General features: G+C 42.2%; 1 protein-coding gene and 1 long non-coding RNA gene across 5 annotated transcripts in view; one reads left to right on the top strand and one right to left on the bottom strand.

Moving 5' to 3' along the window:
• The window catches only part of MAP3K19 (mitogen-activated protein kinase kinase kinase 19), a 96,901-nt gene that overhangs the window by 14,869 nt on the left and 59,316 nt on the right, over positions 1–22,716 (top strand). For 2 of the 4 annotated variants that reach the window (XM_063694780.1, XM_004032585.5), the window contains exons 2-4: positions 11,361–11,556; positions 19,028–19,216; positions 21,828–21,982. In XM_063694780.1, coding sequence (XP_063550850.1) covers positions 11,383–11,556; positions 19,028–19,216; positions 21,828–21,982 — 518 coding nt within the window. In that variant the 5' untranslated portion in view covers positions 11,361–11,382. Of the gene's footprint in view, positions 1–4,642; positions 4,766–11,360; positions 11,557–19,027; positions 19,217–21,827; positions 21,983–22,716 lie in introns of those variants that run through there. The other 2 variants (XM_055380794.1, XM_055380795.2) reach the window with 2 other exon arrangements.
• Positions 14,761–22,106, bottom strand: LOC129532232 (uncharacterized). Its single transcript, XR_008677879.2, has 3 exons — positions 21,946–22,106; positions 19,822–19,901; positions 14,761–14,897 (listed from the first exon to the last, which is right to left on the bottom strand). It is a non-coding gene; the product is annotated as an uncharacterized lncRNA (long non-coding RNA).

Here is a 22,716-nt window from a genome sequence, read left to right as displayed (position 1 = left end):
ACTGCTTTGTATCCACACCAGCCCCTGGAATTGTCAGATTAAAAATATTTTGCCACTCCAATGGATGGGGAGTATCCCACTATGATTTTCATTTTCATGTCACTCATTTTTAATGAAGTTAAGCACTTTTTCATTGGCTTATTGGCCATTTAAATATGCTGTTTTTGCAAAGCAGAAAATTAAGTGTTTTTAGTTTTGGTCTATAGGGCTGTCTTTATTTTATTTCTTTTTTTTTTTTTTCTGAGACAGAGTCTAGCTCTGTCGCCCAGACTGGAGTGCAGTGGCGCGATCTTGGCTCACTGCAAGCTCCGCCTCCTGGGTTCACGCCATTCTCCTGCCTCAGCCTCCTGAGTAGCTGGAACTGCAGGTGCCCGCCACCACGCCCGGCTAATTTTTTGTATTTTTAGTAGAGACAGGGTTTCACCATGTTAGCCAGGATGGTCTCAATCTCCTGACTTCATGATCTGCCCACCTCTGTTCTGTCGCCAGGCTGGAGTGCAGTGGTGCGATTTCGGCTCACTGCAATCTCTGCCTCCTGGGTTCAAGTGATTCTCATGCCTCAGCCTCCCGAGTAGCTGGGATTACAGGCATGCGCCACAACACCCAGCTAATTTTTGTATTTTTGGAAGAGATGGGGTTTCACCATGTTGGCCAGGATGGTCCCGATCTCCTTACCTTGTGATCCGCCCCCCTCGGCCTCCCAAAGTGCTGGGATTACAGGTGTGAGCCACTGTGCCTGGCCTTGTCTTTGTTTTAACACCTTTAAGTTATTTATATATATTCTGCATCTGAGCTTTATATTGTTTATATATGTAGCAAATACCTTCTCCCACTCTGCAGCTTGCTTTTTCACTATTTTTTTTTCAGACTGGTGCTCTAAAAAAGCAGACACTACAATTCCAAGCTGGCGAAGTCTCTGAAGTCCAGCTGGAAGTGCTGGGGCAAAAATTATGCATCAGGAAATGCGTAGCCCCTTGTACTACTGCCTTGCTCAGTCAATCATTGGCCAGGATCTCCCCAAGAAAAGAGTGGCCTTGGCTATCACTGTTTGCTCAGTTTTTGGCTGGAGGAAGCACTCCAAGAATAGCAGGTCCTTGGCTCAACAGTTAGACAAACCTGATAAACCCAACAGCCGTAGGCTGTTCATCTAACCACACGCCTTACAGCTGGGCAGTGAGTCTTTCTTTAAGGGAGGTCTGAGCAGCACATCTCTTGTGTCTGCCACTCTCTTTTAATAGACAGCCTCTTTTAACATGCACCTACAATGTTTTCAACATCCTGTGCTTTCTCTTTCCTCTGGACATGCTGTCATTTAGAATCTGCAATGTCCTTGTGTCTATAGTTTACCTGGTAAAATTTGTCCTTCAAGTTTCAGCTTGGATATTTGCTCTTCTGTGAAGACTTTCTCTGCCCCCTGTTAGGAGCTTATTTGTATTTGCAACCAGTTTGGTGGTAATCGATTGGATTCTCACTCAAAATTCATATGTTGAAGCCCTAACTCCTAGTACCTCAAAATGTGACTGTATTTATGGACAGGGTGTTTAAAGAGGTGATTAAGTTAAAATTAGGCCGTTAGAGTGGGCCCTAATCCAATCTGACTAGTGTCCTTATGAGAAGAGATTAGGACACCAGGGATGTGCACACACAAAGGAAAGGCCATGTGGGGACACAGAGAGTAGGTGGCCACCTGCAAACCAAGGAGAGAGGCCTCAGGAGAAACCCAACCTGCTGATACTTTGGTCGTGGGCTTCTAGTCTTCAGAGCTGTGAGCAAATAAAAAAATTTTTTTTTGAGATGGAGTCTTGCTCTGTCACCCAGGCTGGAATGCAGTGGTGAGATCTTGGCTCACTGCAATGTTCACCTGCCGGATTCAAGCAATTTTCCAGCCTCAGCCTTCTGAGTAGCTGGGATTACAGGCATGTGCCACCACATCCAGCTAATTTTTGTATTTTTAGTAGAGACAGGGTTTCACCATATTGGCCAGACTGGTCTCAAACTCCTGACCTCAGATGATCAACCCTCCTCGGCCTCCCAAAGTGCTGGGATTACAGGTGTGAACCACGGCGCCCAGCCCTGTGAGCAAATAAATTTTTGTTGTTTAAGCCTTCCAGTCTGTGGCATTTTGTTCAAGCAGCCCTAGGCAAACATACATCCCCCACCCTCAATCCAGGAAGTCAGACACTTCCCTTCCATGCTTCCTTAGAGCTTTTGACACAGCCCTAGGGCAGCCTGATATTGTCCTTGTTTTGCATGCCTATCCCTCCACTATTTCTAAACATTGAGTTTCTTGAAAAAAAGAATGGTTTGAATGACTCTATCTCAAAATAAGAGACAAAAGGAGGATTCCTTTTTTGTTTAAAGACAGGATGTCTTTCTGTTTCCCAGGCTGGAGTGAAGTGGCATGATCATAGCTCACTGCAGCCTCGAACTCTTGGACTCAACCAATCCTCCTGCCTCAGACTCCTGAGTAGCTGAAACTACAGGTGCCCACCACCACGTCCAGCAATTTTTTCTATTTTTTGCAGAGACATGGTCTCACCATATTGCTCAGGCTGGTTTCAAACAACTAAGCTCAAGCAATCCTCCTACCTTGGCCTCCCAAAGCGCTGGGATTACAGGCGTGAGCCACTGCGCATAGCCAGAAGATTACATTTTTTGGCGGGGGGGTGGGAACGGAGTCTTGCTCACTCTGTCACCCAGGCTGGAGTGCAGTGGCACAATCCCGACTCACTGTAACCTCTGCCTCCTGGGTTCAAAGCAATTCTGCCTCAGCCTCCCGAGTAGCTGGGATTACAGGCGCTAGCCACCACACCCGGCTAATTTATTTTTTTGAGATGGAGTCTTGCTCTGTCGCCCAGGCTGGAGTGCAGTGGTGCGATCTCGGCTCACTGCAAGCTCCGCCTCCCAGGTTCACGCCATTCTCCTGACTCAGCCTCCCGAGTAGCTGGGACTACAGGCGCCTGCCACCACACCCGGTTATTTTTTTTGTATTTTCAGTAGAGACGGGGTTTCACCGTGTTAGCCAAGATGGTCTCGATCTCCTGACCTCGTGATCCACCCACCTCAGCCTCCCAAAGTGCTGGGATTACAGGTGTGAGCCACCACGCCTGGCCTAATTTTTTTATTTTTAGTAGAGATGGGGTTTCACCATGTTGGCCAGGCTGGTCTGGAACTCCTGACCTAAGGTCATCCACCCACCTCAGCCTCCCAGAGTGCTAGGATTACAGGTGTGAGCCACCACGTCTGGCCAGGATTACTTTTTGAGAAGCCAATTTAAAGATTCATGGATTGCAGACAAGCTGCAACCCTAGGATAACCTGGCAGAAATCCTAAAAGTCAGAAACTACGGTACTTGCATCTTCCTCTGTTAGGCTGAGAGAGTACTCACCTTGATGGGAGTAGAAGCAAAGTAGAGCATAGGAAGCAAAACAGAGTAATAGCCTGTGTGTGCTTAAATTGGTGTCAAGCAGCTTGAAGCTGAATTGATAATGAGGGAGTTTACGTAGATCTAACAATCTCTGAATGGTTTTTACCCTGAAGTCTTCATCCACTAAAGGAGAGAGAGAGAGAGAGAGAGAGTGTGTGTGTGTGTGTGTGTACGTGCTTGCACATGGTAAAGGTAGTATTGCAACATTGTGGCCAGGCCGCTTAGGTTCAATCCCTAGCTCCACCATTCATTAGCTTAAAAGTTCTAAGCCTCAGTGTCATCTTCTGTAACATGGCAATGATGCTGTTTATTGTTTCAACTCCATAGAGTTGTTATGAGGGTTAAATGACATTAATCATGTCCTTTATGGACTAACGTAGGAACTAGTCAATAAATGTCAGCTGTTGTTATTGCGATAGAATATCGTACCCCATTCAGTTGAGAATATATAATGTTACGCCCTATCTTAGAAGAGAAACCCCTGCATCCTTTGGTAAGTGGCAGAAAAGAATTTAGCAGCACACAAATGCCAGGTGACCTTATGGAGTGCCCTGTGTCCACTTCCTCATGATTATGTTTTCATAGTCCATGATTTGAAGTCTTTTGCAGTTGGGTTTATTACCGTTGGACTCAGACAAAAATGCAGTCTGTTTACTGAAGCTTTTGCTTCAGAATATCACAAGCATATCTAGAGAAGAAGTATGTTGTAATGTAAGGATTTCTGTCTGCTAGCGCTTTCTCAAGGCTGAGTCTAAGAATGCAATCAGTTTGGTGGTAATCGATTGGATTCTCACTCTGTGACCTATATGCAGCTTTGAAAGGGGCCCTTCTGGCACCTTGTGGGGATTACAAAGGCATGGATCTCTTAGAGAAAGTCTCAGTCCATCAGGTGATCACAGTAATTGTGCCAACCATGGAAGTACATAGGGGTTTGGTAGTTTTAAAGCACTTAAGCAACAACTTGAAAGAGCATACAAAACTTGTTTTCCTTCCTGGGTGAGACTGTCCTGCTTTCAAATCTCTAAGCTAAATGCACAGTGGATGGTTGCCTAGGCGACAACCTGTAAACTAAGCAGTCTATTTGCAGCTAACTAAAGGGTTTGTGCATGCAGGACCAGCTTAATTAAAGACAAAATTTAAAAGGAAAAATTATTTGGGCTGTGCAACACTGAAAAAAAAAATCTGAATCTATGCTGTTTTTAAATGGATCCCTAGTTGAAGTGTGGGTTACAGCTGCCCCAGAAATCAGTGCCACAATGAATTAGGATGATATTGGCTACTGTTTGGCTTGGTGTTTCTTCAACTGTCTGCCACGTCCCTCAGCAAAACACAGCACAGGTAAGCCGAATCTCTGCTTTTCATCTCATTTTAGATAAACTGTATGTTGCAACTTTTTTACTCCCCAAAGGATGTCCCAGAGGAGGAATGCCTGGTAAACTGATAGAAGAAACTGTGTCCTAATCTCAAATAATAATATCCTTGGAGTTGTAATAAACTATTTTTTACTTTTCAAATATTGTGACGATTTCCTCCAATACTTATGCAGGCACCTCTAGACCATAGGCTAAATTACTAATGACAAGAAAAGTGTATGAAAAACACTTGCCTTCATTGAATTATACCTAGGGGTAATCTTTCAGTTTAATCACCCAAATATGTGTAAACTTTACATGGTATGAATCTTCTTGTAACCAATCAATATTGTATACATATGTTCTTAACCATGCTTTCTCAACATGAAATGAGATTTCTGTTGCTTTAAATCTTTATTACATAAGGTTCTAAATCAAATGCACACTATAACAAAAGGTTTTGGTTTTACAAATAAACCATGCATGCAATTAAAAATAAAAAAGACTGGGTTTTAATAGATGCTAAACTAAAAACCTCTGTGGAATGAAACACTATTCCTCAAAAATCATTGACCAAAACAATTCTAAATGGGGCGGGCATGGTGGCTCATGCCCGTAATCCTAGCACTTTGGGAGGCCAAGGAGGGTGGATGACCTGAGGTCAGGAGTTCGAGACCAGCCTGCCCAACATGGTGAAACCCTGTCTCTACTAAAATACAAAAATTAGCCGGCGAGGTGGCGAGTGCCTGTAATCCCAGCTACTTGGGAGGCTGAGGCAGGAGAATTGTTTGAACCTAGGAGGCGGAGGTTGCAGTGAACCGAGATTGTGCCACTGTACTCCAGTCTGGGCGATAGAGGGAGACTCTGTAACAACAACAACAACAACAATAACAACAACAATTCTAAATGGAAAATTGAGAAATATTTTCTTATGAAAAAAACCTAAAATGGACATGTACAGATTGAAGGTCGGAAGAGGAAATAGAGCTCAATAATAAAAAGCACTGTGGGTTCGTGACTAAGCCTGGGCAACATAGTGAGACTCTGTCTCTACAAAAATAAAACATAAAAATAACTAGCAGGGCATAGTGCTGTGCACCTGTAGCCCTAGTTATCCGGGAGGCTGAGGTGGGAGGATCCCTTAAACCTAGGAGTTTGAGGCTGCAGTGAGCTATGATCAAGCTGCTGTACTCCAGCCTGGATGAGAGAGTGAGACCCCATCTCTAATAAAAATAATTTTTAAAAGCCATGGTCTGTGCATGTTAACTAAAAGAATGACCTGCATATAGGGATAATGCTATGTGCTCATTCAATCTTCATTGTCTTCCTCCAGTCTCTATTGAGTATGTGAGACAATAAATGGCCAAATAATGACCACATTACCCGGTATTGCAGTGATTTGATTTGATAACTTTGGGATTGTAGTTTAGTTAAATCTAAATTTTTTTGTTTTATTTTAGATGATAGATACTACTTATGAAATGCTCTCCCTTAAGGGTCACATTAAAAAGTTAAATTACAACTCCATAACATTGCTAGGTAATAACCTTGGGGGAAAAATGTTTGAAGTTTTATTACTACTTTATGAATAAGGTGTGATATAAATATCTATTTCTTGCCTAGTTGTTATTTGAATAGCTGATTTTTAGCTTTATTGAAAGACAAGTTTTAATTATCCTTTGTTTCGGAAAACCTTGTTTTCCCCCCTGAAATGATCCTGCAAATACTGTTGCATTTTCAAAAACAAGTATGTAAATCTAAGTTACAAAGCAATTTGCTGGGACAGATGTGTGTATTGGTTTTAATTATTTCTGTGGCCTGATTTTGAGTATATCATCTGCCCCTTCTGCCCTTAGTAAGGTTCCAAGTACACTGCTTATTAAATGCTAATGATTAAGATAATGATGATTAAGTGACAGCAATCAACTGAACGTCTGCTTCTCTTAAAAGAGCTTAAAGAAAACTGTTAGGCATTACTGGTGGGAGTGTAAATTGATACAGCCATTCTGGAGGACAATCTGGCAGTACTTTGTGAAATTAAATCCATTCGACCCACTTGCCGCAGAGAAACGTTTACAGGGTGCATAATAAGGTCCAAACAAGGATATTTATCACAGTGTTGTTTGTGGAGTGGACAACTTAGATGTCCATCACTAAGGGAGTAATAAAATACAGTGAACATAAAACCAAAAACCTCGTACATATAAGTACAAGGATAAAGCTTAAAAAGCAAAGTGTTAACAAATAATTAACAAGATCTAGAGTACAATATTATTTGTGTAAATTAAAAACCAATGTAATATAACAGCACTGCATGCCTTATAAGGATATACACTTATTGAGGATACCTCTCAGGTACATTAGATTGGGTTCTTATCAGGCAGAGGGGATCAGAGCTGAAGGGAAAAAATAAAACAAGAGGAAAGCCTGACACCATCCAGTGTGGCTAGCAAGGAGTAAAGATGAGCTCATCCCCATCTAGCTAAGGTCCAAACATGAAAATGGAAATAAGCCTATTCTGCAAATGTGCCTTTAAAGACTAGTTCCATTACATCTTTTTTGTTGTCATTGTTAATTTGAGATGGAGTTTCACTCTTGTTGCCCAGGCTGGAGTGCAATGGTGCAATCTCAGCTCACTGCAACCTCCGCCTCCCAGGTTCAAGCGATTCTCCTGCCTCAGCCTCCCAAGTAGCTTGTATTACAGGAATGCGCCACCATGCCTGGCTAATTTTGTATTTTTAGTACAGATGGCGTTTCACCACGTTGGCCAAGTTGGTCTCGAATTCCTGACCTCGGGTGATCCACCCATATCGGCCTCCCAAAGTGCTGGGATTACAAGTATGAGCCACTGCGCCTGGCTCCATTACATCTTTTTGGGCAGTAGCACTCTCATCTCTCTGGAGTGAGATACCATTTTGCCAATGTCTGTGCTTCATTTTCCTCATCTATAGAATAGGGATAATAATACAACTGTTCTGATCGTGTTATTTGGAATTAAATAGAACAAACACCTGTAAACCATTTAGAAAAGCATATGACACGTAGCAAGCATTCAATAAATGTTGGGCATGATTGCTGTTGTTGTATTATTGTTATTATTATGTAACTTCACTTTGAACAAAGATAGATAAAGACTTGAGGAATTCATTCACTATTTCAAAGTATTCTGCTAGAAATTCAAAGGGGAAACTAATATCTATTCTAGCAAGTTTAAATCAAAAGGAGTAACAGGTAGTAATGATAAATGTCAATTAGAAAACAAAGTGGATTGCAAGAAAGATTGTGGATTCAATTCTAATCACAAGATCTGTGTTTCTAGAAGTTGCCTTTTAATGTGGCAACTGATTGGGAGCCTCCCAGAGAAATAAAAAGATCACCAGTTGCCCAGGGTTAGTGAGGAGGGAGGAATGAATGGGCAGAACACAGGAGAGTTTTAGGGCCATGAAACTATTCTGTACCTTCTAAAATGGTGGTTGCATGTCATTATACCTTTGTCCTAACCCATAGAATGTACAACACCAAGAGTGAACCCTAATTTACACTATGGACTTTGGGTGATAATACTGTTTGTAAGTTCATCTATTGTTAACAAATGTACCACTCTGGTGCAGGCTGTTGATGGCGAGGCCAGTAGGGGCCAGTGGAGAGGGAATATTCTGTACTTTCTGCCCAATTTTGCAGAATTGGCCCAATTTTGCATAAAAAACTTAAAACTGCTCTAAGTAATAAAGTCAATTTTTAAAAGTCTATTAAAAATTTCTTTCAAAAAAAGAGAGTCGCCAGGCTCATCCCAGATCTACTAAAGGAAACTTGGAATCTTTATAACAAGGAAATGTTTATGTTCAAGCAAGTTCAGGAAACTGCACTGAGCTAAGGCCACCATTTCTTTGAAAGCCAAGAACACCAACCACACACACTTGTTTACCTACTGGCTCTGCTGCTGACCTCATCTATTGTCTTTCTGTAAAAGGAATCACCTGCCCAGTAGTGGGTCCTCCCTCAGTTCCTGGACCCCAACCTCTTGGACCTTTTCATTGTCTATGGTCAATCAGTCACAAATCCTGTGAACCCTCACATTCAAATTTTGTTGTTGTTATTGTTTTTTGAGATGGAGTCTCGCTCTGTTGCCCAGGCTGGAGTGCAGTGGTTTGATCTCGGCTCACTGCAACCTGTGCCTCCTGGGTTCAAGTGATTCTCCTGCCTCTGCCTCCTGAGTAGCTGGGATTACAGGTGCCCGCCACCACACCCGGGTAATGTTTGTATTTTTTAGTAGAGACAAGGCTTCACCATGTTGGCCCAGCTGGTCTTGAACTCCCGAACTCAGGTGATCCCCTCCCCTCGGCCTCCCAAATTGCTGGGATTACAGGCGTGAGCCACCATGCCCAGCCACATTCAAATTTTTGTTTCTGCCTTTTTCCTCTGCATTATAATAATCTTACTAAAGTACCAATGTTCCTAAAACGCACTGCTGAAAGCTCTCCATGGGGTTCCCGATGTGTTGGGGAATCCAGGGTAAATTCCCATCTGGTTTTGCTCTCTCCTCCTCGGCCCCAGATAGAGGCCTGAGTTCATGCCTGTCCTTCATCAGAGCTGCCCATTCTCCTTCACTGTGACTCTCCAGATATCACGAATGCCTTCTTTCTTTTTTCTTTTTCTTTTTTTTTTTTTTTTGAGACAGAGTCTCGCTGTGTCGCCCGGGCTGTAGTGCAGTGGCACGATCTCAGCTCACTGCAAGCTCCACCTCCTGGGTTCACGCCATTCTCCTGCCTCAGCCTCCAGAGTAACTGGGACTACAGGCGCCCTCCACCATGCCCAGCTAATGTTTTGTACTTTTAGTAGCGACGGGATTTCACTGTGTTAGCCAGAATGGTCTCAATCTCCTGACCTCGTGATCCGCCCGCCTCGGCCTCCCAAAGTGCTGGGATTACAGGCGTGAGCCACTGTACCTGGCAATGAATGCCTTCTTTCAAGGGGATCTTCCAGATCACATGGCCAGCCCATTTCTCTGACATCTGTAAGATTCATTATCTGATGTTTACATGGACACTTCATCATGTGTGTTCTTTCTTGTATTTTGTCTAACCTATTTTGTGTTATGTTTATTGGGACTGGTCAATGAAAGCTGCTGAAGGGCATATAGCATCTTCCTAATGAATGGATGAATTCATGGGCTAGTACTATTTCTAGAGTGAAACACATGTTCTCTGTGTTTCTGTACATGTTCATGTAGTCTGGCCCATGAATTCTGAAGGTATTTGTGTGTTTAGAACATTAAAGAGCAAATCTAGACTTTTTCTTGTTTGTTTTTCTTAGCTGTCCTCCACAAAGTTATACTATGAAATGAGCCTCTTGTTCTTTTGCTTTCAATCTCATGCCAGATTATAGCAAGGAAATTGCACATCGAATCAATAGCATGTGGCTACATACAGTGACTGTAGTGTCAGAAGCAGAAGTTGGAGTATAGAGCCTGACAAAGGATGTCGTGCTGTTACTAACAGCAAGAGACTCCAGGCTGGGTGCGGTGGCTCACGCCTGTAATCCCAGCACTTTGGGAGGCCAAAGTGGACAGATCACCTGAGGTCAGGAATTCGAGACCAGCCTGGCCAACTCATCTCTACTAAAAACTACAAAAATTAGCCAGGCATGGTGGCGCACCAGTAGTCCCAGCTACTCAGGAGACTGAGGCAGGAGAATCGCTTGAACCCAGGAGGCAGAGGTTGCAGTGAGCCAAGATCGTGACACTGCCCTCTAGCCTGGGCGAGAGAGTGAGACTCTATCTCAAAATTTAAAAAAAAAAAAGGCTCCATGCAGGAGAGGGTAGTTCGGTGACCTCCAAAATTGCAATTTGAGATATTTCAATGATTTGGAAAACTGATATGAGTTATTTAAAATTAGGGCTTTCCGGAAAATCCAGAACAGTGGGCACTGTGCTCCTCAATGATTCCCACTGTGCTAGAATCACAGAGGAGACAAAAGGATGTCATGTAATGTCCCTGCTATTGAGGAGCTTACAGTATTGTTGGGAAGCTAGGACTTTCAGAAAGGAAATACGTATAAGGTGGTTAATAAACAAGCTAAAAAAAAAATCCAACAAGAATTTTCACCTGTAGAATGTGCCAACCCTCTGTAGATCATATTTCAGATCCTTACCAACCTTCTGAAGAGGGGACGATCATTTCCATTTTAGAGATAAGTAAATGCAGCCCAGAGATGAGCCATATGGTCGTGGTCACACAGTTGGTAATCTGTGGAGAAGGAATTTAAATCCAGGTTCTACTGGGCTCTAAGCTTGTGCTGTTTCCATTCTACTGTGGATACATCCTCTCTTCTCCTCTACCACAGCAGATCTTCCAAAATAATGGTGAAATTATTATTCTTCCTAATTCAACATGTACACAAAGAACCAAGCCTGTGGTATTGCGGCATTTCCCCCTATTTTCAAAATTGTCTTTAAAACTGTTATAAGAATTTTATACATAAAAGAAGGAAACAGGTGGCAGTAAAGGCAGAATATGTTACATCTGAACCACTCACAGCTTTGCTGGCTCTCATATAATTAAATCGTTCCTTTTCTTTTCAAGGCAATCATGTGGAACTAGCAAGATGAATAAAAATAAACTGATTCATGATTTCCTAGAAGTGGTTTCAAGAGGTGATGTGGAGCTCATCTGTGATTATATTACTGAAGTCCAATCCATCCTCGGAAACCTTGACTTTCAGCACCCAGAGACGGGGAATACGCCTCTCATTACTGCAGCAGAGGAAAATCTAACAGAGGTAATATGTGGCATGCTGGGCTCAAGGATAAAAAGTCTTCCAAACTAAGGATTCTGAGAGTGAGGTATTTGTGAATAGTGATATAACCCATTGCCATGAAAGAATGTCTGAAGACACAAAGTGTGGTATGGGGAGGTGGATACCGTAAATCTAGATAGGAACCATCTCTATTCATTTCCTCACTCAGTCCACAAATATTCCTGCTATAGCCAAGGTGATCACTAGATTTTATGGTGGATCTGGATGTGAATCAAACACAGATGCCACCCCCGAGGAGCTAATGGTCTAATGGCACCACATGATGGACCCTCAACTCCATCAGTACCTGGAAATTTATGCTTTGCTCTAACAAATGCATGTAAACCTGGAAGTAGGGAAACGGGTAAATAAGTGAATAATAAGGCTTAAAAGGGCAGCAGACTTTGTCCTCTTTGTTCTAGCTGTATCCCCAGCTACCAGCAGAGAGCCTGACCCAGCCAGGGGTTAATAAATATTTATTAAATGGAGACATTAATGAAAAAGTAACTCATTTGGGTCTTATTCATCAGTTATATCATTGTGTGCCATAACTTATAAAGTTCTGTTTAAGCATTCAGGTAAAATTGGCAACAATATGAGCATGTAGAGTTGGGGAGAGGCAGCAAAGAGGGAGGCTTCATGAATAGAAAGGGCAAGAATAGGGAAACTAGGCTGGAAAAGACAAATTTCACTCAACTGCACAAGTTGATGCCTCTATAAGTTCCTGGGACTTTGTTTTTTTGTTTGTTTGTTTTGTTTTTTGAGACAGGGTCACTCTGTCACCAGGCTGGAGTACAGTGGCACCATCTGGGCTGACTGCAGCCTCAACCTGCCCAGACTCAGGTGATTCTCCAAACTCAGTCTCCCAAGTCGCTGGAAATTACAGACGCATACCACCATGCCCGGCTAATTTTTTTTTTTTTTTTTTTGGAGACATGGGGTTTCAGCATGTTGCCCAGGCTGGTCTCAAACTCTTGGTTTCAAGAGATCCACACGCCTCAGCCTCACAAAGTGCTGGGATTCCAGGCATGGGCCACTGCACCTGGCCAGTTCTTGGTACTTTAAATGCAAGTGGACCCTCAATCCTGCCTGGTCACCTTTGCTTCCTCAATTAGCCTGTCTTGACTATGCTTTAAGCTCTTTTTCTTTTTTGACTCCTTTCCATGAATGCTTTTTAAACAAATTATAAAATATAGCACATATGCTAAAAAAAAAAGAAAGAAAATTAATGAAACAAGCACCTGTGTACCCAACACCCAGGCCAAAAATTAGAACATTGCCATGCCTCAAAAGCCCTCTCTGTATATGCCTGTCTTGAATTGCATCCCCCACCCTGGCTAACCATTATCTTGAATTTTGGGTTAATAATTTCCTGGCCACCTCTGCATCCATGCCTAAATAATTACTTGCTTTTTCCTGCTATTGAATATTATAAAAACAAACTCACACTATATATGCTCTTGCATAACCTTTTTTTTTTTTTGAGATGGAGTCTCACTCTGTAGCCCAGGCTGGAGTTCAGTGGCATGATCTCGGCTCACAGCAACCTCTGCCTCCTGGGCTCAAGCGATTCTCATGTCTCAGTCTCCCAAGTAGTTGGGATTACAGGTTTGCACCACCATGTCCAGCTAATTTTTTGTATTTTTAGTAGAGATGGGGTTTCGCCATGTTGCCCAGGCCGGTCCCAAGCTCCTGACAGACTCAGGCAATCCACCCACCTTGGCCACCCAAAGTGCTGGGATTACAGGCATGAACCACTGTGCCTGTATTGTGGCATATATTTTTATCTAATGGAACACTAGATAGCACTAAAAATGAAAAACTGTAGCTACACTTCATGTTTCAAAATGGAGGAATCCCAAAAACATGATAATGAACAGAAGCAGCAAGTTATGCAGGAACATGGCTGGGCATGGTGGCTCAGGCCTGTAATCCCAGCACTTTGGGAGGCTGAGGTGGGAGGATTGCTTGAGGTCTGGAAAAAGAGCTTAAATATATACATACACATATATACATACATATATACATACATACATAAATATATACATACAAATATATACATACACATATGTATATATATGCCACAATTTATCTGCCTACACAATTTATCTCCCTATCCTACTCTGGTGGACATCTGGGTGGTCTCCAGATTCTTGTCATTACAAACAATGATGCTTCTTTCCATCAGCATTTAAAAATGCTTAGATAAGTGCCTTCTGCCAGCCCATGAAGAAACAAACACCTCCCCTGATCCCATGTCCTCCTGCAACCACTTCCTTTCCTCTCTCAGGCCTTTTCACTCGCAGACATCTCTCAAGAACTATGAAGGATCTGAGATTTTACCCTACTCGCAGCTAATGAGTTAGCGTGCCAGAATTGCTTGGATTCCTAGCAGAAGAAACAACTACTGGATCAGAGAAAAAGGGCAGTGTGTTTATTCATAACAATAGCATTAGTCAGAATTTTAGCAGTTTTGTATTAGTTCCCTAAGCCCTAATTCCCACTGAGTGATAGGAAGAGGACCAGGTGACCCCTGAACATGCAGTGAGTTGCATGACAGCAGAGGAACCCTCAACTTAGAGACCCCTAATAATTTACAATGTGCAGTAAGCAAAGCTACTCTTTGCTGCAGAAGGAGACACTATTTCTATCTTCCAAGGCCATTCACTATACAAATAAGCTTGAAAAGTTTGCATGGAATAAAGACACTTGGCACTTTTGCTCACAAGACCTGCAGAAATGTAAGAGACCCGTGGAGACATGCGTCCTAACAATGTCCACCCCTCATTTCTACACTATCTTGGCACCTGATTAATTTTCTCATTATTTCATCACTCTCTTGGCCACTCTGATTAATCTCACCAACAGAGGCTGGGACCAAATTCATCAATTTGTCTCATATAACATTCAATGAAAGCTGCTGTCAACAGAACTCCAAGCAGCAGGAGGAGGCCAGTCTACAGTACTCACCTCAACAATGCTGCACAAAGTCCTGAATCCATTCAGCTGAACAAATCACGTAAACCATCCGGGTCTGCTGTCAAAAACCAGGTGATGGCTCACGCCTGTAATCCCAGCACTTTGGGAGGCCGAGGCAGGTGGATCACCTAAGGTCAGGAGTTTGAGACCAACCTGGCCAACATGGGTGAAACCCCATCTCTTCTAAAAATGCAAATATTAGCCGGGCATGATGGCGGGTTCCTGTAATCTCAGCTACTGTAGAGGCTGAGGCCGGAGAATTGCTTGAACCCAGGAGGCAGAGGTTGTAGTGAGCCAAGATAGTGCCACTGCACTCCAGCCTGGGCAACAGAGGGAGATTCTGTCTAAAAAAAAAAAAAAAAGAATGTTTTACTGGTTTATCCTCACTGCCTCCACTTACTTACCTCTTCAAACTACTGCAGTTTGACATCTTCCTCTACTACTCCATTGAAACTGCTCTTGCCAATGTTCCCTACAATGTCCTTTGCCGCTTCTACCTCTTAGCACCATTGGACTCCAATTTTTCTTCAAGTATTTTCTTCCTTGACCTCCTCCTGGTTTTTCCTCTTACCTCTCTGGCAACTTCTATCCAGTCCCCTTTATGGGTTGTTTCTTCTCATCCCTTAAATGTTGGTGTCCTTCAATCATGTGAGGATGGCCCCTGATTCTCAAGCACATATCACACACACACACACACAATGTTGAACTCCAACTAAATATTTCCACTTGTATATTACAGACATCCCAAACATAACATGTCCAAAATTATCTTCATCATCTTTCTTCCCAAACCTTACTCTCCTGAGGGACACCAGCATCAGTGTTACCCATCTTATGAAATCAAATAAACATTTAATTATTTGAAATTGAATTAAATTAAGGCATCATTATCTATTTATCTTAAACTACTCATTCACTCATTCGTAAAATATTTATTCATGTGATAAGATCTCTTGCTCTTGGGGACTTACATTTGAATGAAGGTGAAACACAACAAATAAGGAAACAAGAAGCACTTCAATAAATTACAAATTGTTATTAGTACTTTGAAGTAACCAATAGAGTGGCTTGTCTTTTGAGAAAGTGGTCAAGAAATCCTTAATGATGTGGTTGTATTTATGCTAAGACATAAACGAAGGGCAATTGGGGTAGAGGGAACAGCAAAGACAAAGGCCTTGGTTAGGAAAAAAAAAATCTTGGCCAGGCACCTAGTGGCTCACACCTGTAATCCCAGCACTTTGGGAGGCTGAGGCGGGCGGATCACTTGAGGTTGGGAGTTTGCGACCAGCCTGACCAACATGGAGAAACCCCATCTCTACTAAAACTACCAAATTAGCCAGGCGTGGTGGTGGGGGCCTGTAATCCCAGCTACTCAGGAGGCTGAGGCAGGAAAATCACTTGAACCCTGGAGGCGGAGTTTGCAGTGAGCCGAGATCGTGCCATTGCACTCCAGCCTGGGCAATGAGAGTGAAACTCCGTCTCAAAAAGGAAAAAAAAATCTTGCATTTTTGAAGTATAGAAAGGTGACTTGATCTTGCAGAGGAAGGGTGAAGAATGGCACAAGATAAAGCTGGAAATGCAGGCAGGGGCTGGATCATGCAAAGCCATAAAGGCATGCAAAGGCATTTTCAAAAACAGCTTTATTGAGATAAAATTCATATACTATACAATTTACTTACTTAAAGTGGCCACTTCCATTTTTTTTGTATATTCATATTAATGAGCAACCCTCACAATTGATTTTAGAACACCTATCATCTCAAAAAGAACTTCATCCCCAGAAAAAGAAGATAAAAAGAAACCCAATATCCTTTAGCTATCACTCTCTATCCTTTCTTCCCAACTCCCACCCCAGCCCTAAGCAGCCACTTACCTACTTTCTGTTTGTATAGCTGTTCCTTTTTTATTGTTTTTTGTTTGTCTGTTTGTTTGTTTTGAGACAGGATCTCACTCTGTTGCCCAGGCTGGAGTGCAGTAGCACGATCACAGCTCACTGCAGGCCCTACCTCCTGGGCTGAGGTGATCCTCCTGCCTCAGCCTCCCAGGTAGCTGGGACTACAGGCATGTGCCATCATGCCCAGCTAATTTTTGTATTTTTTGTAGAGACAGGGTTTCACCAAGTTGCCCAGGCTGGTCTTGAACTCCTGAGCTAAAGTGATCCACCTGCTTCAGCCTCCCAAAGTGCTGGGATTACAGGTGTGAGCCACCGTGCTTGGCCTCTGTAACTTATCTTATTTGGGATTTTCATATGAATGGAATCATATAGTATGTGGTCTCCTGAGATTGGCTTCTTTCACTTAGCATAATGTTTTCAAGGTTCATTCATGTTGTAGCATGTGTCAATACTTTATTTTTATAACCAAATAATATCACATTGTCTTGATATACAACATTTTATTTATCCAATCCATTGACAGAAAATGGTTCTTTTCATCTTTTGGTTACTACGAATAATGCTTCTGTAAACATTTTGGTGTGAGTATATGTTTTCATTTCTCCTGAGTACCATACCTAGGAGTGGAATTGCTGGATCATAGGGGAGTTCTATGTTTAATCATTTGAGGAACTGACAGACTGTTTTTCTTTTCTTTTCTCTCTTTTTTTTTTTTTTTTTTTTTTGAGACAGAGTCTCACTCTGTCACCCAGGCTGGAGTGCAGTGGTGCAATCTCAGCTCATTGCAACCTCTGCCCCCTGGTTTCAAGCAATTCTCCTGCCTCAGCCTCCCGAATAGCTGGGATTACAGGCGCCTGCCACCGTGCCTGGCTAATTTTTGTATTTTTAGTAGAGATGGGGTTTCACCATCTTGGCCAGGCTGGTCTTGAACTCCTGACCTCATGATCTACCCACCTTGGCCTCCCAAACCAGACTGTTTTTCAAAGTGGATGCACCGTTTACACTTCCACCAGCAGAAATGGTGGTATGAGGGCTCCAAGTTCTTCTCATCTTTCCAACTCTTGCTGTTATCTGAATTTTTGATTTAGGCCTTTCTAGTGGGTTTCATGCAGAAGCACTTGAAATGGAGAGAAGGCTGTTCCATTGCTTCAGACAAGGGACCATGGTGGCCTGGTCTGCAGTGGCAGTACAGCAGACAGACAAAAGTACACTGAAGACAGTATCTTGGAATTATCCCTGATTTCTGGCTCAGTGTTAACATCCACATTGAATAAGTGGCTATGTTTTGTTAATTCCACCTCCTAAGTGTTCCTAGATTATGCCCTCAGCCACTAAATCTCCACTACCATTTCTCTTGTTCAGTCGCTGTCGTCTCTCCATGAGGCCACTGTGGTAGTCTTCTCCCTGGTTCCCCACTTCCCTTCTTCCCCACATCAATCTATTTCAGCAGTCAGAGTGATTTTCTAGAACACTGACCTGATTATGTCATTTTCCTGAGGGAAATCTTTCACTGTCTGCCTATTGCCCTGAAGACACAGCCCTAACTCCTCAGCGGGGTTTGTCAGGTCTTTCAGGACTGAGGCACAGCTGATTTCTCCACCCGCATCTCCTTCCCTTCCTTTTCTTATTCTGGGCTCTAGACATACCTAACTCCTTCCAGAGCTTTGAATATTACTTGCCCTCTTGTACACACTGTACTTTATTCACACTGTATCCTCTGCTTGGAACAATCTTTCTCCCAGTCTGCCTGGCTGAGTCTGATTCCTCAGGTCTCAGCTTAGACATCACTTTCTCCAAAAAGTCTTCACAGACTCTCCAAGATATCTTAATAGATTTTGTCGAAGTGCCCCCGTCATCCTCCTGTATTCACTTCTCTTGTTACATTTATCACCCCATGTTGCAATTGCCTTTTTTTTTTTTTTTTTTAAATATGTCTCTGTTCTTCATGAGACTGTAAATACTTTAAAGACTGGCTGCTGGTCTTGTTCATTGGTGCAGTCTCAGCACCAAGGACAGTTCTTAACATGCAACTGGGCAGTCTGTCCCCTCACCATATTGAATAGAGTTTACTCTCTTTCTAGAAACACTTGCAGAAATACTTGTGACATTCAAGGATATATAAGCCTGAATCATTTTTGTTTTTGTATTTTTTAGAGACAGGATCTTGCTATGTTGCCCAGGTTAGAGTGCAGTGGCTATTCACAGTAGGATTATAGTGCACGATGGCCTTGAACTCCTGGGCTCAAGTGATCCTCCTGCCTCAGCCTCCCAGTAGCTGGGATTATAGGCACACAAAACCATGCCTGCTCCCTTTGGTTTTGTATTTTTGATTATAGACAGTTATAAAACTTCAATGTTTTGTGTGGATTTAACATACAATACTCATAGATCTCTAGTCCCTGCAAAAAAGACTATCCAAAAATCATGCATGTCATGGAGATTTTTGTTCCCCAAATTAAAAAGGGCAAATAGCAATTACCCACATCCCAATGAATCAGAGCCATGCCTAAGTCAGTTTTCCACCCAGCTCTGAAGACACTGTTGGTACTTAAAAATATTTAAGACTGTGTCGTTTTGCAGGTTGTTGGATTTCTTCTGGAAAAGCGAGTAGATATTACCCTTTGCAATTACAGCAATCGAACCGCAATTCATGTAGCTAATTGCAATATCCAAAGACAACTCTTGGCAGTCAATAGAATCCAGGCTCCCCAAATGCAACTTCTACAAAGTTCATGGCAAGGTGATCTTGAGCAAGTTCAACATTTACTGGTTAGTTTGATATTTGTTTCTGTCTTTGGGTGGGTGAGTGGATGGTGAAAAGGGCACAGACTACATATGACTCCTTTTAAAGAAAAATAAATTCTTTTCAAATATAATCCTAGGAAGTTTCAGACAGAACATATAAAAAAGAAAGGGGATCAAACAGGACACTGGGGTAGAAAACAAGATAATAAAAGAACACAGGAGCAGTCGATTTCCACCTTCCTCGAGCTGGGTGCTAGAAGTCTCGCAACACCCCTGGGAAATGATTTGCTCCCAGGAAGCCTCCAGAGGACCACTATCAACTTGCTCAGAGGAGTTCCCTTGGCATCACTGCCATTTGTACAATTGCTGCTTTGATCCCTTTGGACCAGTTGCTGTTATTGTCTTTATCCTGAAAAAGGAATCTGAGAGCCTGTGCCTTGCATAATATTTAGTTGTCATGAAAGAGTTCAGAGGATACATTTTTAAAGGGCTGTCTTCTCAGGGTATTGATCCTCGTGTTTAGATTTTCTACTTACAGATACTTTTTCCCAAAGCAACTTGCAAAATCATATGCATAACCAAGGACATTAATTATTGGTGACTGGCAATTGCCTACTCTTGGCATTTACCTTCAAAGAGACTGTCAGACCATGTGACCTTCCAACTGAAAGAAAATCAATTGCTGCTAGGAAACAGTTTCTTCTAATCCCTTATGGTAAAGACACAAACAGATAAAGAAAAAAGTGAAAGATATTCCAGTCAGGTACAGTTCAAGAAGAGATATAACAAAACCAAACAATACTTCAAATTCTTTTGTTGGACTAAATGATAGTCTAAAATTGCCAGACATCACGAACTGAGGCTTAGAAATTTTTTTGAAAGGCAATGTATTTTACTTAATGGTGTTTTCAGCAGTTGTAACTGTAATCTAATGTTTTTTTGTTTGTTTGTTTTTTTGACGGAGTCTTGCTCTGTCGCCCAGGCTGGAGTGCAGTGGCGCAATCTCGGCTCACTGCAATCTCCACCTCCCAGGTTCACGCCATTCTCCCACCTCAGCCTCTGGAGTAGCTGGGACTACAGGCGCCCGCCACCATGCCCGTCTAATTTTATTTTTGTATTTTCAGTAGAGACGGGGTTTCACCATGTTAGCCAGGTTGGTCTTGAACTCCTGACCTTGTGATCTGCCCGCCTCGGCCTCCCAAAGTGCTGGGATTACAGGCGTGAGCCGCTGCGCCTGGCCCAATGTCTGTTTTTATAACCACATTTTTAACCCCTAAACATTAGGAACCAAGTTTTAAGAAACTGGTACCTGTAACTGGATCTATACCTTGATCAACAGATGCTGAATTGATATGCTATTGCAAGACTATTCTCAGTTCAAAATTTTCATATTGGTTCTAACTAATAATAAACATTGATATCAGAGGTGGTTTCTTCTTAGCGACTAAAAAAAATTAACTAATTAATTCCCACAGTACCCTGCTGAAGTAATACCATTATCTCTAGTTTGTCCCTAGAGAAGCTGAGGTAGAGACACTGAGTATACTTACATGGCATAAAGTGAAATAGAGATGGAAATTAGTGCATTTCTTTGGTCTATAAAATGAACAATTTAGGTGTTTTGGCCTGCGGTAGCTTTTCAGTTTTGAATTATCCAAATTAAGTTTTACTTTCATTAAGGCATCAAATTACATTCATATGCCTCCCTCCATTTGACTATGTAAATACAGGTAAGTTAGCTGTTTTTTTTAAAAAAATTTTTTTTTTTGAGACAGGGTCTCACTATGTTGCCAAGGCTGGAGTGCAGTGGCGTGATCACAGCTCACTGCAGCCTCGACTTTCCCAGGCTCAGGTTATCCTCCCACCTCAGCCTCCTGAGTCACCAGGACTACAGGTACATGCCACCATGCCTGGCTAATTTTTTGTATTTTTAGTAGAGATGGGGTTTTGCCATGTTGCCCAGGCTGATCTCAAACTCCTGGGCTCAAGCAATCCACATGCCTCAGCCTCCTAAAGTGCTGGGATTACAGGTGTGAGCCACCATGCCCGGCTGAGCTGCTGTATTATTATAAATTATTTATTCATTCAATGAATGTTTACTAAGCACCTACTGTGTGTTAGACACTCTGCGAAGTACTTTTTACATTCTAGCACCAATCAGCAACATAACCCTACAAGGAAGACACTACTATTCCACCTTACAACTGAGGGCTCTGAAGTTTAGCAAATAGGGTTGCCAGATTTTGCAAATAAAAATACAGGACACCCAGTTAAATTTAAATTTCAGATAAACAACAAATAGTTTTTTGTATAAATACATCCCAAATGAAAATTATACATGATTTAACTGGATACCCTCAATTTATCAGGGTGATTTGATCACCTTTTAACAGGGTGTCCCTGATACAACCTGTCAGGGAAGTTAAATAACCACCTTAAGCAGCTGAGATTGAAACCCAGATCTGTCTTTCTGGCTTGTGTTCTTTCACCTCATCAGTTCCCTTTCAGGACAGACACTGAGAAAGAACATATTGAAGTTATAATGAAACGTTGGCCAAGCAATGAAAATGCAAAGATTAGCATAAAGAGCTATGCAGTAAAAACACAACAGAAATAAAGCTGCATGTTTTTAAAGGCATCTGAAGAGTTCCTGGATATAAATTTCCCAAACCAACATGGCTTGACCCCTCTGATGCTGGCTGTGAGAGATGTGGACCTGTTTGAGAGTCTTGACATGTTAACAGTGTACAAACCTGTGGAAGTTCTGTCCCAGCTCCTAAGGCATCATGCGTGAGTATGAGCAGTTAGTCAGCCCAGCTGAAGGGTGTCTATTCAATTGTTATTTACAGAAATCACATGTAAACCGAGACACAAAGCTTCTTTTTTACCCTTTCCCTCCCTCTCTCCCTCCCATCCTTTTCTTTCTTTCTTTTCTCTTTCTTTCTTTCTTTCTTTTTCTTTCTTTCTTTCTCTGTCTCTCTCTTTCTTTCTTTTCCCTCTCCTTCCTTCCTTCCTTTCTCTCTCTCTCTCTTTCTTTCTTCCTTTCCTCTTTTTTATACAGGATCTTGCTCTGTTGCCTAGGCTGGAGTGCAGTGATGCAATCATAGCTCACTGTGACCTCAAACTCTTGGGCTCAATGGATCCTCCTGCCTCAGCCTCTCGAGTAGCTGGAACTACAGGCACATACCACTATGCCCGGCTAATTTTTAATTTTTTGTGGAGATGGAGTCCCACTATATTGCCCATGCTGGTCTCAAACTCCTGCCCTCAAGCTGCTCTCCCATCTTGGCCTCCCAACCTGTGGAGATTACAGGCTGTTTTCTACTATATATACCAAATGCACATGTATCATCATAAAAGTGACTTCACAATTGCAAAGTGATGTGCAGTTTCTAAAATTTGCTACCTATTATTCTTATGATATCTGGCTCTTTGTTTCATTTCTTGAAATGATTACTGTTTTGGTAGTTACTGGGAATGTCAAATAATTCTTGAGTATCCAGCTCTCTACCCCCAAGATATTA

This window comes from Gorilla gorilla, chromosome 11 (genome assembly GCF_029281585.2).
Source record: "Gorilla gorilla gorilla isolate KB3781 chromosome 11, NHGRI_mGorGor1-v2.1_pri, whole genome shotgun sequence".
In the NCBI taxonomy this organism is placed as follows: domain Eukaryota; kingdom Metazoa; phylum Chordata; class Mammalia; order Primates; family Hominidae; genus Gorilla; species Gorilla gorilla.
This window is presented reverse-complemented; position numbering and strand designations above follow the sequence as displayed.